At 43.5% G+C, this 19,395-nt stretch overlaps 1 protein-coding gene across 4 annotated transcripts in view; it reads left to right on the top strand.

Moving 5' to 3' along the window:
* Positions 1 to 12,091, top strand: part of mtmr3 (myotubularin related protein 3) — a 63,983-nt gene extending 51,892 nt beyond the window's left edge. The window contains exons 17-21 of one of the 4 annotated variants that reach the window (XR_004560921.1): positions 2,118 to 3,654; positions 8,156 to 8,266; positions 8,916 to 8,994; positions 9,239 to 9,327; positions 10,187 to 10,213. Coding sequence is in view for 2 of the 4 variants with exons in the window: in XM_034171265.1 (XP_034027156.1) it covers positions 2,118 to 3,654; positions 8,156 to 8,266; positions 9,239 to 9,327; positions 10,187 to 10,213; positions 11,324 to 11,495 (1,936 nt within the window). In the remaining 2 variants the exon portion in view is untranslated. Of the gene's footprint in view, positions 1 to 2,117; positions 3,655 to 8,155; positions 8,267 to 8,915; positions 8,995 to 9,238; positions 9,328 to 10,186; positions 10,214 to 11,323 lie in introns of those variants that run through there. The other 3 variants (XR_004560922.1, XM_034171265.1, XM_034171266.1) reach the window with 3 other exon arrangements.
* The last annotated feature ends 7,304 nt before the right edge of the window (positions 12,092 to 19,395 follow it).

The following is a 19,395-nucleotide window of genomic DNA, read 5'->3' as shown; positions in this document are numbered from 1 at the left end:
GGTATGTCTGCTGCCTTATTTGAATGAATTCTCATTGTTGAAGTTCTTCTTTTCAGTTACCGGCTAATAAGCTGCTTACCCTACGTTGTGGCGCAATATCCGTCGTAGTTGGCGGCAGCGGCTATGCTGTCCTTTTATTGCGATATCTCAAAAAATGTGTAACTTTTTCTAATTTGGCAAGGCTATAATATGGGTCATTGACATTGTTCCTGTCTAATAATCATATTCATAGATTTGTTCGTTTGGAAATGTGGCCATTTTTCTGCTGGAAATAGCCATTTTGCGCACTTAAAGGCAGTTTTCTCAAAAACTGGCAACTTTTTTCTAATTTGTCATGGGCATAATATGGGCCTTGACATATTTCATGTAAAACATTTATAATCATAGATTCATATGATCACACCGTGTTGGCCCGTTCTCACCCGTGTTGGCCTCCCTTCATTGACTTCCTGTTAATGCTAGAATAGAATTTAAAATTCTTCTTCTTACTTATAAGGTTTTGAATAATCAGGTCCCATCTTATCTTAGGGACCTCATAGTACCATATTACCCCATTAGAGCGCTTCGCTCTCAGACTGCGGGCTTACTTGTAGTTCCTAGGGTTTGTAAGAGTAGAATGGGAGGCAGAGCCTTCAGCTTTCAGGCTCCTCTCCTGTGGAACCAGCTCCCAATTCAGATCAGGGAGACAGATACCCTCTCTACTTTTAAGATTAGGCTTAAAACTTTCCTTTTCGCTAAGGCTTATAGTTAGGGCTGGATCGGGTGACCCTGGACCATCCCTTGGTTATGTTGCTTTAGACGTAGACTGTGTTTCATAATTATTGTATGGCCTTGCCTTGCAATGTGGAGCGCCTTGGGGCAACTGTTTGTTGTGATTTGGCGCTATACAAGAAAAAAGTTGATTGATTGATTGATATGGTTGGAAATGGTGCCCATTTTCATGCGGAAAACCCAAATTTCTAAAAAAAAAAAAAAAACTGTCTAATAACGTTTCTTTTAATTTAACAAGAGGACAGTATTCAGTTCAGTTCAGTTTATTGGCCATTTGCAGTTACAGAAACCACATTGGAAAAAAGGTGCAAGAAGCTCAAGTGCGCTGTTGACATTAAAAACTATACCACAAGACGTGAACAAACAATTTAACAGACACACATGGTAAACAAATGCCATGTAAATTCTAAAAGATCTAAAAACTATATCACGAACAAGAAAACAACCAAACGCCTGAGGAAAACAAATATGTACAAATCTAAAATTAAGGAGTTCATAAAAAAGCAAATTAAAAACAAATTAAACAATGGAAATATCAAAGTGCATTGTTAACGTGCAATAAATAAATAAAATGCACTATATAAAGTGCATTGTGCAAATCCCAAATTCAAAGTGTGCCATTCAGAATCGTCACAGCTTGTGGAAAAAACTCCTCGAGTCGTAGACGGATGACTTGAAGTGTCATTAATGATCTGCAAAGCCCGAGTTAAAAGTCTGGCTTTGTAAATCACCTCCAATACCGGCAGTATTGGTTATTGACATTGTTCCCGTCGCAAAATTATTTGCGTAGATTCGTCTGTTTGGAAATGGTGTCTATTTTTACACCGAAAATGGCCATTTTGCCATGGCCTTTAATTGAACCGGTAACCCACAGGGCCCTTGGCACTGTAGTTTGGTTGCAAGGCTCTGCATCATGGGATAGTGTAACGTAGTCCGATTGCATACTATGTGCAAACAAGGTAGTAAATCATCATGTTTGACTGCTACTAAATGCCTACTGAGTATTCGGATAGCTAACAGATTGTGACCTGCTGCTTTTTGCCTAGTAAGATAGTATTTGGATGTAGCCAAGGATTACATTTTAAATTTTGGGAGGCAAAAACTGACAATTTTTTGATCCACAAAGAAACTTAAACTGATTCAGGAGTAGTGGTGGAGTTTAGGATTTGCATTATGGTGGACCAAGTAGATCAAATGTTACATTACTGTCTAAAACATTTTGTTAGTGTTGAATTAAATGTTTTTCTGTGTATAAATATGTTTACAATTTAGTCTGCAGCCATCAAAACTCTGTTATGTATTGAAGGTTGTTTTCTCTCCATATTTTTTTCCCCCCTCCATTCAAGATGTACGAAGACTCGCTCCTTTGATAACATACCCAGTGCGTGTGAACTGGGAAACGTACTGGCTCCAAACCGGCGTTCCAGTGACCCGAGTCTGAATGAGAAATGGCAGGACCACCGGCGCTCTCTGGAACTCAACATGGCAGTGGGACCAGAGGATGACGGCAGCCAGGATCAGGACATGTGGTGTAATGGGCATTCGGGTGTGGGGACGTACCTAGATGGCACTGACACCGAGATTGATGTCAGTCCTCAGACTCAGGATGCAGACGTGGTGCTCAGACAGGGATGTTCTGTCAGCTCAGGGACTGCTAGGGAGGAAGTGGATGAAGCAGAACTTTCTGTTGCAGTGGGAGTAGCTGAAGGCCAGATGGAGAACATTCTTCAGGAAGCCACGGAGGAGGAGGCAACAGCAGATATTTACAGAGACTGCAGGGCTGCTGTCACACAGATTAAGAGTGGGGACACTGAGTTGGAACAAAAAGCAAAAATTGAAGGAGAAGAGTCGTGTGCTAACTTGCAGAGCAGAAAACTGATCTTGAATCATCACAGTCCAGAAAATGATGTTGCGGAAGCTGAGGAGGACGGTGCTTCTCCATCAAGCCCCCCTCCTCCCACACAGACGGCAGTGGAACACGAGGTAAAGGCAGCAGAGGAGGTTATGCTGTCAGAGGATCTGGTAACGCAAGGTCTTGAGAACTGTTCTGTTCAAGAAGACCTTGCACACACACACGGTCAGACGTGCTCAGCTGAGTCAGAATGGACTGTGACCTATAGAACTATTACCAGTGGATTTTCCAACAGGTCACCAGAAGAGCCTGGTGCTGATGACGAGTCCAGCCCTGACCATGAGTCCCAAAGAGATGTCTCAGCGGAGCAGGTTGAGAAGAAGGCCACCCTGATGGAAAGCTCCACAGAGACTGTGACTGAAGAGGCCTGCAGCAGGTTGGAGCTTCCCGCACCACCGCCTCTTTGTTTGGGATCTCAACCCTGCACCGACAGCAGGAGCCAAATCCCATGTGCCCGGAAAGAGAAGCCACCAGAGACCATTGAACATGGCTTCATCAGTACTTTAAACGGGGGTGGTAAGCGGCCCTCAGTCAGTGCCTTTCAGAGTGGGGGTGCCGACCTCAGCAGAGACGGGGTTTGTAATGGCGACAGCTCTGACGGCGAGCCCTGTGGAGGCCCTCACTGGACTAAATCGAGTGGGGAGCGAGCCCCGCTGAGTCGGCAGGTTTCCCTCGCAAGCTGCAACTCCCTCATCCTCCACCCACGGGGCAGCTGCTCCCAGTACCGCTGGTGCCACATCCTCCCGGGGCGTGCAGCCATCAGCCCGGAGCAGCCGTCCCGCAGCCACCTGGACGACGACGGGCTGACACTTCACACAGACACTATCCAGCAGAGACTGCGACAGATCGAGGCAGGCCACCAGATGGAGGTGGACACTCTGAAGAAGCAGCTGCAGGAGTTACGGAGTCGCCTGGAGATTCAGCAGCACATCAGCTCCCACAGGATCAATGGAGACATAGGGGATGAGGTGGTAAGAAACTTAACAGACAACTCGTTGTTCAGACTAATCATAGTCCACATTTTAAATTCTGAAATAGGGCCTCTGAAGAGTTGTGTGCGTGTCTAATTTTAGTAGAAGTTCTGGCACGCACAGTTTATGATGCGTTTATTCATTGGCACGTGTGCACAATGAAAGTTTTTAAATTTTCAAAATTTCTGGCACACATTAATTTCATGCCACTTGTGTGAACTAGTCGTGAACATTGCACAACCTATTCAGAAACACTATGTGTCATTGCACGCAGGGCATCTGAATGATTATGACAAGATGTTATGTCTACAGTAAAACTGGCCTAAACCGTCATCGTATAAACCGGATATTCACACTCACTAAAAGTCCCAATGCTTTTGTATGGTTTGCCATGTAATAAACACCTTATATACCAGATTTTCACTCACATCAGACAAAACATCCCACACCATCTCAGTGTATTTCCATTAAAAACCCTTTGCATGTACCGGACAGAGCAGGACAAAATGAAGCTCAGCACTGACACTCACCAATTCGAGGAAAGTGGGTACCGTATTTCCTTGATTTAAAAACCGGCTGTTTATTTTTTCCAACTGTGCTCAGACACGGGACCTAAACAAGGCAGGGCGCAATTCGAGCCAGTCTTGCAGACCAAACGGCCCACCCCTAAAAATTGGTCAGCCCTGCCTCCACTGCGCATGCGTCGTTTCAAACTCATCAGCTCGTCTGAGACGTACTCTCTACACCCAAAGCGATCAAAGGGAATAATGAGATTATTAACCATCAGATGATAAAGGTAAAACCTCTTAAAACAAAAGTCAGTTTTAAGCAGAAACGAGGCAATACTCTGTGATGCTTTGAAATGACCGATGCGCAGTGAACGCATCAGCTAGCAGCTTGTGTAGCCGCGGCACTCTGATCGCTTCCTCCATCTTTTATGATGAAATAATGCTGAATTTATGTGGAAATGATTGTTGTACAAAAGCTTCAGATATCTGCCGATTGCATTTTGATTATGGATCAAATATGTTTGGCAGAAAAGTCCGCAAATATGACCCACTTTACAACACGGAGTCGGAAAAAGATGTTCACGTGATCCGCAATTCATGGAGGCAATGGTACATACCGTATCATTGGTTTCGAGGTTGATGATTGCATAAAGAAGTGGAGCTAGTTAAGGGAAAAATGAATCCAGAAAAAGCCACTGTTTCTGCTGTAAATTGCTTAAAGATGTGACGGAGAACTTTAAAAGGGTCATGCGCACATCAGCGTCATTGCATAGCCACGGAATTATGGAGCTGTAGAAGCATAAATCAGGCTTTAGGATTTTAAGGTACCACTCCGCAGCGGACCTGAATCCATTATATGTGAGTTTTACTGTATGATAACTTTACAGATACATTATCTAACTCATGAGACGGAATGAAAATTTGACTGTTTTACCAGTCCGTTACAGTATATATTATCAGGAGTAGAGAAATCCACTATCCAAGGACACGGACCAGTTGACCAACTATTAACCTATGTCTAGTTGATATTTTCCTCTGCTAGACCGATGTCAAGTTAAAAACCTTGTCTGTGTAGTAGTCCTTAAAATTTTGATCTCGATGGAGTGCATTCAAACAAATTTCAAGCTGTAGTCGCTACAAATACCCCGTTTAAAGAAGATCTAAATGGTAAATGGACTGCATTTATGTAGCGCTTTTCCATCTGCATCAGACGCTCAAAGTTCAAAAGCTTTACAATTATGGTTCACATTCACCCCGATGTCAGGGTGCTGCCATACAAGGCACTCACTACACACCGGGAGCAATAGGGGATTAAAGACCTTGCCCAAAGGCCCTTAGTGATTTCAGTCAGGCGGGGATTTGAACTGACGATCTTCTGGTCTCAAGCCCAACACCTTAACCACTAGACCATCACCTCCCCTAGTTCTAACATGACTGAAGCTTAGACCTGTTCAAACTGTCAAATGTTACAAAATCTTTTGGGCCACATGTTGTTCTTGCTCCACTAATAAAAGATCTGTGGCAAATTTTAATGTAATCGGACATTGTTTAGGGGTCCCCCACAAAGCAACAATTTTCCCCAAAGAAGCAAAAAGGGGTAGACAACATCCAATAATGTTCTCCTCTGGGTGATCAACCACCATTTTCTTTTGTGATTAGAAGCCATCACATGTACCTGTAAAAGAAAAAATAATGGCATCAGAGTCTTCTCCTGTTAGGGTGACGTTGTCTTGCCAGCAAAGGGAGATGAAAATGTGTCACTCTGGGGGACCTCTAAGTCTTATCTGACTGAGTTCAAATTTGGTCTGCACCTTTAAAACCCCAAGTGGAACAAAAACATGTGGACCAAAGTCTCTCACAACTTTTACTTTTATTGTTATTTTTTTCACTACATAACATGAACAGCCCTACTAAAGCTGTCAAGACTGCAAATACCTGGAAGTTACCACGTACAGTCAGTGACTTTGAGAATCGGGATCCAGTTTTTGAAAACTTCAAAAATTGGATCCTGATTTTAATTCTGATGCGGATGATGGCCGTAACTACGACGTATACCACACTTATTCAACACTGACAAAGATGGATCAAGTAGTTATTATTGATGCTTCAAAATTTGCCCTGATTTGCCATGCAAGATTAAATGGGAAGGAATGGCGCTCTGTGGAATAGCTTCCCCCAGAAAACTGTGACTTATACTCCAGCAAATATGGTGCCATTGTCAGAAAAGCAGAGTAAGAGTAGTTTTCTGCTGGCTGGTTTTTTGCATCTATAGTTTATGTTCATGGCTGCAACCAGGGTTCCAGCCACGATGAGCGGTGCCGGGCCGTTACTGCAAATTTCCGCACGGCTCTCGGGTTCAAATTGGCTGTGCTGCCCAGCACAGAATTTCTGAAAAATCAACTGAAATGTTGCAGAAAATGTACCAATTCAAATTTTAAACCAATAAAGAAATATATTTCTCATTTTCTTCATATCAAATTGCAAACAGCAGAGATCAGAGAGTCAGCGCGTTCTGTAGCCACAGAGCTGTTAGCGGGAGCAGCTGGAAACAGCGTCTCTGCTCCGCTCTGAGCTGAAGGAAAAAATTAATTAACCCTGTGTGTGTGTGTCTTTATTTATTTAATTCACTCGAACACAGTGGCATATGAGAGTGCACACAGAAACAGATGTGTTTAGTCGGCTCAGATCTAAGTGTAAACACAGCTGTGAGGACTTGTTACGAGAGAGAGAGAGAGAGTCATTTATTAGACTTTGACAGAAACATGCAAAAAAGAACTTTCTTACAAATTTACAACATATATTTTTTTTGTTTATTATTCTTGCGTTCAGTGCTTCTAAAACCACCCAGAATTAGTTAAAATAAGGCTTGCCAAGAATGTTTTAGTGGTATAAAACCCTGTAGCTTTGGGGGGCTGCGGAAGCTATGAGCTGCGATCACATAATTTACCTGGCACTAAAGTGGTCCTAGCTCGAACCCTGGGTGCAGCCAAAAAATGTTGACAAGTTGTGCAGAGAATATGTTACTATTGAGGCTTTTCAGGTTTCAAATCCCGCAAAACCTCGGAGAGGTCGCTGCGCTGCGAGATCTCAGTAACATTGAGAGAACTGCATTGATATGCTCTGATCACGCTAAACTTTAACCGCTGCACACTGACAACACCGTAAACATCACAACATAAAACTCTTTTATATTGTGCCTAAAACTGTTGTGAATATATTCTCTGGGTTTATAGATGTTGTTATTGTGTTTATTTTATGTAAACATGTGAGAATCACAGGCTGTCTCTCCGTTATTTTCAATGGGAGCTGCTGTGAGCTGCGCTCGCTTCCTGTTCATGTCGTTCTGGCGGAAAGTGAAGTTTGCACTTTAACGTCTTGATTATTGTTCTTTACAACACTGTTTGTCCTCTTTGTTCCAGACTAATATATATAATATGTCTGAAATTCGGTTTGCGCTACGCAGATTAAACGTAGCAGACATGGATTATTTGTTATAATTGTTTTAGCAAGTTTTCAGGGTATCATGCAGCTGTCTCTTATCAGTGTGATGAAAAGCATAAAAAATTACATTTTTGTAGTATAATAGTCATTTACAATTGTCATTGTGTGGATTCTCTGTTGTTTTGACTGCAGCGACTCTCTGGCATGCAAGGGATTATGGGATACGTGAAAACCCCGAATAGACCAGCTATTCCCAAACACCAAAAGTTTCAAATCTGGAAATCCTCTCAGCCATATCCAAACTTTGAATCATCATTTTTGTGACTTCTGAATTTATTTCAAGTCACCAGAAACCCTTAATTGGACTAAGTGGTTGAAGCAGCCCACACTTTGGGACAAACCGCTATAGACATTTCAAAATATAACTGCTTCTAGCAACGGTGCACATTTCATGTCCTAAAAGGTGCATTCAAATGCAAAAATGCAAATAAAATTCCAGCCCTTGTGCATGTTCAGCTCCTTGTCTTGAGATTGGTTTTGTGTCTGCACAGACCTCCATAACGGACTCAGAGTGCAACCTAGACCCCAACTGTTTGTCGCGATGCAGCACGGAGCTCATCTCTGATTCCAGCTGGGAGCAGGTGGACAAGCAGGATGCTGAGGTAGGAAGACAGACATCCTGCATTTATTCAGAGAAAGCGGATTGAAACGTGCAAAGCAGTAAAACATGGCGTTATGTTTGGTCTCATGCACAGAAGACTTTTTTGTTGTTGTAATTTGGGTGAAAAACAGTAATTCATGCTCGAGAAATATGAGTCAGTGTTTTCATTCACTGTGAGTTAATTAGATGATATGAAGTTTATTTTAAAAGTGAACTGATTTCAGTAAAATTTGGTGGAGAAGTTGATGTTCTTGTGGAAAAGCTGATTACATTTGGGATCAGATTCAAATCAACAAACAGCTCATCTTTGGTCGTTTACTTTTTCGTGATCCTACTTTAGAATTTTTTATTTTATTGTTTTACCCTGGCTCCTTTGATCCAGATTAATGGGGCAAAGCCAGCCTTTGATCCTTGATATTAAGCTTTGATCGTGATCCTGCCTTTGATCTTGATCCTTTTGTTTCTCAGCAAGGGTCAAATCTTCATACATGATCTATGATTCTAATTTCCTTTTAGACGGGTCCTGCATTTGACCTTTGATCTGGATGTCACCTGTCCTGATTACAGGATCACATTAGTCAACAGCTCATTGGCCAGTGGTAATGGTCAGGGTCCAACCTCTTTGTTCTGTTTTCTTTGAATATAATTAGATCAAAGCAGGACAAACTGATGAAAACATAACTCGTTGATGAGGCTCGAAGATGAGTGACCTGGATCAGAGGTTAGCAGGTGAACTGTGGACTTTTTACTTTCCTTTGAATTCACTCACTGTGGATTTATTACGGCTTTATTTTTGCGTTGGCTTGCAAAATGCAGATATTATTGTGCAAATGCAGATGTAAACTGCTGTCATTACCAAATTTCGTAAAGTTGAGTAACCCTGCTAACGACACAAACTAACGATGCTAGGCAGGCACAGTAACTTTGGAGGGGAGTTCATTGCGGAAGGCTGAGTTTTATTTTTATGCCGCAGATGACTCGATGGTACCCGGACCATTTGGCCGCTCAGTGCTACGGCTGTGAGAGCAGGTTCTGGCTCGCTACCAGGAAGCATCACTGCAGGTAAGCACAGATGGCAGTCAAACCTCAAGTTACACTGTCTTCCATGACTCCTGTTTGTCCTGTGAAGATCTGAGTGACGTCAGCAGTGTTGTATTTCAGTAGATTCTGTTTATGAATGAAGACAAATGTCACATTTCCATCCACCGGACAGCCTCAGGTTGCAGTAATGTGACACGTGTTTTATTGTCGAGTCCTACACTGTATGTGCTTGTGTTTTGATACTGTGCGAGATGCCGCAGCAGACCCAGTGTGGATCTTGCATGTTGAGTTGGTGCAAGTTTAGCACCAATGACCTTCCTGACACAACTCCACATTAAATGGAGAATGGGAAGGGGTGGCCTCGAACCAGGTACCTTCTTATGTGGAAGCAAGCGCACGTAACCGCTGAGCCACCATGATTCCCCATTTAAGAGAATGTGATTTCCAAGTGTGTAAGAAGCATACAGAGCACTTCCAGAAGTGGCAGGTATGTTCTGAAGCACAAAAACCTACAATTTGCTTTGCTTTCAGTGTACAGTCCCTCCACTTTTGGAGGCCATAAGTAATTGGACAATCTAGGTATAACGATTGCTGTCCAGGCTTCAAAGTCCACCTGCTCCCCGGTCTCCCTGCACACGTGGAACTCTCTGGTCTTCCTGCACACGTGGACTTCTCTGTGCGGGTGTGGCTTCATGCCCTGGAAGTTTCAGGGTTGTCAAAGGTTTCTGACTTCAGAGTGCCAGCAGGATGTTGGAGTTTTTCACTCTGAGTGCTGCTCTAGTTTAACACAGAATCATTAATTTCATAAGATGAAACTCTTTAGTGTTTTTTGTTTCCCTCTTCTTTTCTGTTATCCATTGTTGACCCCTCTCCTCTACAGTGGCAAGGAGCCTGTCCAGGAGATCTGGTGAGATCCGGCTCCTTTGTCTGACACACACACACACACCCCCCCCCCTCCACCAAACTGATCCTGGCATCACTGCACCCTCCTAATCCTCATTCCGCCCCCTCCTCACCCACTGCATCGACATGTTGGTTCTTCTCAGATGTTTCTGCATTAACTCAAGTGCTGCTTTTATTTATCTATTCATGATAAGGTTTTGTTTGTTTGTTTGTTTTGTTATGGGCTGTGACCATGAGCACGGTGCTGTTGGTGGGCGAGCTGTGAGGGGGTGATTTCAGCCAAATTTAAAATCGGTCAGCGTCGTTAAGACCTCAATTTAAAAAGAACAAATTGTACCATGTTGGACTCGCCCCACCCTCCTCCTGTCATCGGCACCCTGCCCGTCCCCCTCCACAACAACACCCGCCAACAGCAGCATGCTGCCCAGTCTGACTCCAGCATCACACCTCGACCCAGCACAGCATGGCGCTGCACGTCCAAACCAGATGCTCGCGCCTGCTTCAAGATGGAGCTCAGGCAGCTGGAAGTGTGTGTGTGTGTGTGTGTGTGTGTGTGTGTGTGTGTGTGTGTGTGTGTGTGTGTGTGTGTGTGTGTGTGTGTGTGTGTGTGTGTGTGTGTGTGTGTGTGTGTGTGTGTGTGTGTGTGTGTGTGTGTGTGTGTGTGTGTGTGTGTGTGTGTGTGTGTGTGTGTGTGTGCGCGCGCGCGCATGGCCTGAAGTCTGAGTGTGAGCATGCAGGTGTGAAACCTTATGATCGCCGCCTTCACATCCAGTGTCAGAAACACGGCTTCTCTGGCTCAGTATTTACCGTGTGTTGGCTGTGTCATGTAATGACGTCACCCAGCAGCCGTGCGTGGAAACAAACCAGCTCTGATAGTCTAACCTTCAAGGAAACCTGTACCAAACCTATACCAAATTACTGATCCAGACCCCCAAAATGTTACAAAAAAAGGAAGCAGCATGATGTCATCTTGTAGATTTTAAAATGAGGAATAACGAACAGGTGGCACATGCTGGCCGGCAGTAATGATGTCATCCTGCTGAATGTGGAGACTCTATGATGCTTCAGGGTGTTCCGGAGTCCAGAACTGACCCCTTCATCTTCCCACCTCCAGGAACTGCGGTAACGTCTTCTGCACCAGTTGCTGTGACCAGAAGATTCCGGTGCCAAGTCAGCAGTTATTTGAGCCGTGTCGTGTCTGCCGGACCTGCTACAGCACGCTGCAGCTCAACGGGACTCCACGAGACCTGCAACTGGAAAAACCCATCACAGCCAGCTCCACCTAGCCTGCAGGGGGTGCAGACGGTGGCAGGCTGCTGAAGGAGAGCGCGAAATGTCCCCCCAAATTTTGTGTGCTGCAGACATGTAAACTTGAGGTGTATATAAAGGGGCTAATGCGGCGTGATTTCAAGCGCTCTTTATGGTGGGTGAGTGTATGAGAGGGGAGACGCACACATTTGCCACACGGGGAGCTGTGGCAGTAAATGGGGCGAGAATGGGTATGTAGTGTTGAGCAGAGCGGAGTCGCCTCGGTGTGACTGAGGACTCTCAAAGGGTTTTTGGTTTTCATCTCTTGGCTTCTGCAAATTCTGTATCAAGATGATCAGGAGTCGTGTGGAAAAACGAAATATCTGATGGGCAAATTGATTTCAGAAACCTCTGAGTGCTTCATTAAAATCTTTGTCCTGTGGGCTGAGATTTAACAGTCTTTGTAGCTTTTGGCAGTGACTGGCCAAACATATTGCACACACAACTCGTACAAATCAGGAAGTTTTTATTATTTTATTAACAAACGAACATATGTTAAAGTCTGAATTCAGTCCAAAGTATCTATGAACTATGTCAGCATCAGAGCTTCCTTGTTCAATCACAAACACAGTTTGGGAAAAAAAATCTTCATCTACAAATACAGAACTTTTTTGGGGGGGAGTACTGTTGTGACCCAACCTGATTGCTTTTTTTGTTTGTTTTTTGTTTTTTCTTTTAATTATTAATGACCAAAAAAAAAGTTGAATGAGGAGTTTCGGGGCTGCTGTTGGAAAAATATCTTCAAGTTTTGGGGAAAGAAGTCACACTGGATAAAGATGTAATTACAGGAGAAAATGTTATTTAAAATATAATAGAGTATTTGTACGTATGTTATAAAAAGAAGCTAGGGATGTGGGAGGAGCCAGAGTTTTTCAGATGATACACAAACTGTTGTGCTACAATGCAACAAAACCCTCTGGATGAATTCCCTCCAACATTAAAATGACATTTAACACATTAGCAGATTTGTGACTGGAATGAAATTCATGATATCGTACAAACTTTAGGACCCCTTCACACACAATACGAATAAGTACAACTTAGGGCGAATCACAGCGCAACAGCTCATATGAGCGAACCATGAAAACATTGAGTCGACGGGCAGGCGTGTAGGATGCCGCTGCAACGGTTTTATGCACACAGGAACACAGTGTGAGCAGCTGTGCGATGTGTAACCACATTGTGCAGCTGCTGTGGGGGGGAAAAAAATACATGCCACCCACGGGATTCGAACCTGCAATTTCCAAAAGCTCTGATTGCTAGTCAGAGACTTTACCATTGAGCTCTACGGAGCTGTTCTTTGAAAGCTGTGGGAAGCTGCCTCATATCAGGAAGGACATGGAAGTATTACCAAAAAAATTAAAACCACACACCATATTAAAAACACAGTTTATTTAAGCGAGCAATACAAATATGATCCATCTGTTCCTCTGTAGATGACCCATGGTCACAGACATACAGTCATAAAATGACATGAATGAATAGCAGTGTGCTCTGATCATGTCAATATCTACTGGTCCGGTGCGTCCAGTCGGCCACACGTGTGTTCTGCCTGACACACGTGTCTTATGGTTGGTGTACCGCAGCACAGACACCGCATCATGTGGATCAGCGCTCACGTGGGTGACATGACGGTCAGATCATCCGCTCTGTGTTCTGATCTGATGGTCCGTTTCAACCTGGCAGGCTGTCGGTGTCTACTCCATGCGTGAGCTCACTCGCTGCAGCTTGCTGCCACGGCGATATGTTTTTATTCACGTCCATGTAAGTACAGCTGTCAGACACATGCGCCTCACAGTGGACAGTTGGTAGTCCATGTCTGTCCAAACACAGTAGCTGTTGTCTAGCTGGAATGTCCAGAATGACAGATCACCACAGCCGCTTCTGTCATAGCCACACCTCCTGTCAGTTCTCAGCGCACGCACCAAAGCCACAGTCGTGGTCAGTCTGCAGTCTGCTGTCGTTTTCTAAGTGCCATGCAAGCGGTGTTAGATGTTTGGGTGTGTCACCTGGAATTTGGCTGACACCTGCCATGAGAGGGTGCGATGGGTTTGCACAGCCGCTGGTGTACACAAATAGTTTAGCAACAGGTGTACGAGGCATTGGAGGCAGGAACAATTTCACATGGTTTGCACACAATTTTTTGTGTATTTATGTATGTATACGTACCTACATATTACAAGAGCAACATTCTTATTACAACTTTATTCTGTGTGACTTTTATTAGCATGGAATGTTTTCTGCAGTGACTCTGATTCTCTGGATAATGTCGCCTCACCTGTTCAGCCCCGTTGTTTTACCCAGCAGGCATTGGGACCTGAGTGTCTCGCTTCTCAGTGCGTCTGCGTGAATGAAGTTTAAGACATTTTTATGATGTTGTAAAGGACGCCGACACTGTGGCGAGTGGATTTATTTCCTGTTTTAAATATTTGGGAAGGGTTCCGGCACTCTGAGGCGTTCGCTCTGTCCAGCATCCGTTCAATGATCTCCTGCACACACTCACCTGTTTTTGTAACATAAAGGAATAAAATAATATATTCAGATACATATATAGCATTTAACATGTATAGAATCCTTGAATAGTGGCTCACTAAATTAGTCACCAAAAAATGTTTTTTTTTTTGGTTGGTTTTTTTTGGGGGGGGGGGGGGGGGGGGGGGGGGTTTCTGATAATTTCAGAAAAGTCTATTTTGTGACCTGTTGGAGATGACAGGTGCTTTGTTGTTTTTTTTTTTTTTTTTTTTTAAGTAGAGGAGCAGGATGTCCTGTTTTGATGCTGCAGTGGCTTTTCCCTTTTTAAACAGATTTTTTTTTTCTTTTTAATTTTATTTATTGAGGGTTTTTTTTTTCCTCGCAGATTGCTGTTTAAAATTCCAGACAATTCAGACACCACAAGATAATCAGTGTTTCTGACTCGAGGAATCTGCCGGGTCGGCTTTGACGTCTCCTAAAGAGCCCCGTAAAGGTCAAAGGGAGATTGTTGCTTTGTTCTTTCTTTGTAATCCATCAATTCTTCAAATCATAGAAGTGCTGCCGGAAATTATTTATAGATATTTTCAGCCAGAACAGAGAGTTACGGGGCGGCTCTCTGTCACTTCCAATCCCGCTCTGACCATTAAGTGGTGCTGGACAATGAGCGGGGTGATCTTTGGCTAAAGGTGTCACGTGACGTCGTATGATGACCTGAACGACCCCTCTTGACCCCCGAACATGACTCCAAATATCTCCAAACACTACCTCTGCTCCCGCACAAACATTCACACCGCGCTTCTCGCTGCTCGCCATGGAAAGAGGCGGTCAATTTTACTGGAAAGATGTTAACTGGGTGCGGTGCACGCGACCTTTATTTCCTCTCCTGGTCCATCAATCAGTCTCTGTGGCTTCCCTCAGCTGCGTTACACGCCGTCAGAGGAGCGTTTGACTCTGTAGTTCACAGCGCGTGCTGCTGTTGAATCGTTCTGAGGCTGTGCGTGCGTCCTGTGCTCCCTGCAGGCTGGAAACAAATGTGAACATCGTTTTCATTTTCCTCTTTGATCAGCAGATAAGTAAACGTGTGCAGTGCGGCCGCTCATAAAGGTCACAAAGTCGGGATCGAAGCATTTTGTTTTTTCGGGTTTTTTTTTTTTTTTTCACCTGTCGGTTCTCCCTCGAAAACATTCAGCAAAACGGACCTGATGATCAAAGTCGTCCCAGATCACAAACTTTATTCACCGGAAAACAAAGGCATTAATTCACACCAACCTCCTGGTTTAATTTTTCAAGGATTAGTCAATCTGATCCATTCATTTTTAAAAGCAGAATTAATAAAACTAAAGTCTTAGAAATGTTTTGTTTAATCTCAGACATACTCAAAACAAGTTTTTGTGACTCAGGGTTTTTGTTAAGCTGTAACAATTTCTAATATTAATAAACAATATTAGTAATAAAGTAAACTCACTTTGCGCTTTGTCAGATAATTTCAATAAATCTTAAAGCTGTGTGGCCTCTGGGTTTTCAAGATTTAATTAATAATAAAGAGTTTCTCTGGCACCACTGTGATTTTATTACTTAGCATTTCTGGGATGTAAATTTAAGCCCGTCTCACAAACAACACAGATATGGAGAAGAGGTGAGCTAAACATGATTGACCTGCTAAAGTGACTGCAAGTGCAAGAAAACAACGCAAAGTTGAAGAAGAGAAAAAGTGACGGAGGCAGCTGATGAACGTAGACAGTCGGAGGACACTGGTCAAAGGCGGAGCAACCGACCAGTACTAAGTTTTACAAAAGCTTTTTGTTGACACATCTGGACATCTTACAAATGGAAACAAAAACGCAGATGGTGGTGTCTGTTATTAATGGGTTTGTGGGGGTGATTTGTAACAATGAAGAAAGAAAATTGTCACGTAAGAAGTTGAACGTGATACCAAAGAACAAAGATTAGTTTTGTTGACAGTACATCGCTCGTTTGAATTGAAACATCTGCGATTGTGCAAGTTGTGTTGATGCCGGCAAAATCTCAAAACCTCACACACACACACACTTCTCCTATTTCTCTGCATGATGGAAGAGACAAGATTCACCGTGGAATCCACGTCCAGCTAAATGCCTTTTCTTCATTAGAATGAGCTGTAATTTTGCAACATTACAAAAATAAGACGACGTTATAATGTTTGGATTTTGTCCACTTTGTAGCGTTTGAAAGACCGTTACAGCTTTAAGAACATTTTCACTTGTTCCATTGGCAGATTTTAGTTGAAGATGTGAAAATGTGTTTTTAACTTGAAACAAGTAAGAAAAAGGTCTTGAAATTGGCTAAAGAAAAATAAAACTTTCAGGTTATTTTACCAAGATAACAAATTGTTACATCTTTTACAAATAACAGCAAATTAAAAAAAATTGCAGTGAGACAAAAACAAACTTTGAAACATCTTGTGTTGACTCATATCTGAGATTAAACAAGATACTTTCATTTAAGAATTTTAAGATTTATCTCAAACCATGTTCTTAAGTGTAGATTAGATTTTTTTTTTTTTTTTTTTTTTTTTTTTTTTTTTGTAGAAATTGATCTTTGTAAGATTTTGTCTGTGGATCTGATTTTTTTTTTTTTTTTTTGTGGCGGTTCAGTGCTGCTTCTTAATACGTTGCTTTAACTCTCAAGTTCTCATCTCGCTCAAAATGAAAATTCCATATTTCGACAGGTGATATTTCCATTAAAATCTGCTGTCTTCATGTTGGAATAACCAAGATCAGTGACAGCGACACCGTCACCTCGTTAATGAGCATAATGTCTCTTTAACCAGCCAGGGTCACGCTGGGGGGTAAAGGTCATGTCCGTTGGACCCACAGCATGCATCCTTGCTTCGTATTTTCACCACCTTCACAGGTGGGCTGCCGCCGAGCATCTCGCCTCCAACAATCCATGAATGTGAAACGTCTTACAAAAAAAAAAAAGCTATTTTTGCACATTGAAGTTGACACTGCCACAGAGTTCCTGACTGCTTTCCAGTGTTAGACCCGAGGTTAGTGGGGATGAGTGCAGTGGAATTATGGGTAACGTTGGTCCCTCACTGATTTGTGGGTCGTCCCCCCCCCCCTTTTTTTTTTCTTTCTCTGCATATGTTATTTTCTCCACTTTGTGTTCTGTTTGAGGCGTCTCTGCAGCGGCCCAGTAATCATTGATGTGACTGTGCATATGTGAATGCATCATTTGTGTGTGTGTGTGTACGTGTGTGACCCTCGGGGAAGACTGGTGCCAAGCAGGTTTATTACGGGTCTCTACAAAGGGATCGCTCATGCTTTTTTTTTTTTTTTTTTTTTTTTTTTTACTCTTCCCTTTTCCTGTCTGTTTAAAAGCACTTTGAACCTTTTGCTGTGTGTCGGAGCAGTGAGTCGCTCTACGTCGCCACCTCCTGGAACAACAAGTGCTCCTTGTTCAGTCTGAATATTTTGGTTCTCTTTGGATTTTCTTTAAAGAGCATTATGTTGTTGTAGAATTAAAGCAGAAATTGAACAGACGAAGCAGCCGTGTCGTTTGTTAGTTCACACGGACCCAGGTGGTTTTCGTGGGTCAACTGTGTGCTTCAAAACTGAAAAACTAAGATACATCCCCATTTCACCCCCCCCCCATAGTAATGCTGAACAATTATCACCTCCAATGAGCTTGTTGCCTTTTCAGGTTTACGCAAAAGTCTTGGGAGTTTTGTGTGTGTGTGTGTGTGTGTGTGTGTGTGTGTGTGTGTGTGTGTGTGTGTGTGTGTGTGTGTGTGTGTGTGTGTGTGTGTGTGTGTGTGAGAGAGAGAGAGAGAGAGAGAAACCTGGCAGAAATTTGGAGACCGTGATGGTGGATTTTATGTTATTTATTTATTTTTTATACCTTCGTCAACACCACACAGTGGGGTTTCCCTCCTGTTTAAAGTGCTTTAAAGATGTTAAATGGCTCAAACTGAATTCTGACCTGGTTTAAACTGGCTAAATTTAAGAAAGCAGGTGTTCTGTTCTGGAGAATTACTGGATTACTACTTGTGGATTGTAGTGCTATTTGTAGGAAGGATGCAGCCCAAACACGAGGGGTGATTGAGAAGTTTTGAGCCTGACCCAGAAAAATTAGGACGTGGTTCTCCATCTTCTTCGGTTCTCTTCTGTCTTGACAGAAGTCAGACTGCCAGAGCAAGAATTTTAGCTGAGGAAGCTTCTACGATTTGAAGGGAAATGTCCTTGCGTCAAACAACCCAGTCCAGTCGAAGATTCAAGCTTCTCTACTTCTCCATCTTATTACCCTTCCAAGATGGCGCCACGTGAAGGCGCCCTGGTATTCTGGTGCTCCGTTTTGTTTGTTTTTGTGCGTGAATCGTGTGTCATCGTGTCCCTACACCCGCGAGGAGCTTCTAAACATCAAATCAACACCCACGGACATTACGCCAGTTTTTTTTAGTGCCTGCAGCTGAACTGGTTCACTTTTTGGCCAAAAAAGTGAGACGACGGCGGAGAGGAAAACGAGCTGGAGCTCTCGTGTGCCTCAGGCGAAGGGGCACGCGCACGCCCCTACCTGGGATATTTCTCTCCAACGTCCACTCACTCCACAACAAGATGGATGAGCTGGCACTGCTGATGAAGATGAATAGAGATTTCTCCTCATCTTGTGTACTGTGCTTCACGGAGACATGGTTAAATGCACAGACACCGGACTGCGCGCTCCAACTAGTGGGATTCCAACTCCTCCGCGCAGACAGAGACCGAGCACTGTGGTGGAAAAACTAGAGGTGGAGGACTCTGCTTCTATATCAACAACTCTTGGTGCTCCGATGTGACTGTGATCTCCCAACACTGCTGTCCCTCTCTGGAATATCTCCTCATAAACTGCAGACCGTTCTACTCTCCACGTGAGTTTAACTCTTTCATACTTTGCTCTGTGTATATTCCACCGAGCGCAGACGTGCACGAGGCCGAGCGCGCACTCGCGGATCAGATTATGAGTGTGGAGAGAGGCTTTCCAGACTTAGCAAAATACAAACAGTTTGTTAAATGCCCGACCAGAGAAGGGAGCACGTTAGATCATTGTTACACGACAGTGAGTGGCGCCTACCGCGCAGTGGCCCGTGCAGCTTTGGGACTCTCAGATCACATGATGGTCCACTTGATCCCCACGTACAGACAGAGACTTAAACTCTCTAAACCTGTTGTGAGGACGTCTAAAATGTGGAGCAATGAAGCTGTAGAGGAGCTACGCGCGTGCTTGGCCACCACGGATTGGGATATGTTTGAGGCTTCAACAGACAGTCTAGATGACTACACGGACACTGTGACATCATATATTAATTTCTGTGAAGACAGCATCATCCCACCGTGCACCAGGGTGAGATATAACAATGACAAGTCCTGGTTCACACCTAAACTCCAG

This window comes from Thalassophryne amazonica, chromosome 5, assembly GCF_902500255.1.
Source record: "Thalassophryne amazonica chromosome 5, fThaAma1.1, whole genome shotgun sequence".
Classification (NCBI taxonomy): domain Eukaryota; kingdom Metazoa; phylum Chordata; class Actinopteri; order Batrachoidiformes; family Batrachoididae; genus Thalassophryne; species Thalassophryne amazonica.
The sequence above is the reverse complement of the archived record's forward strand: the minus strand, read 5'-3'. Positions and strand labels throughout refer to the sequence as shown.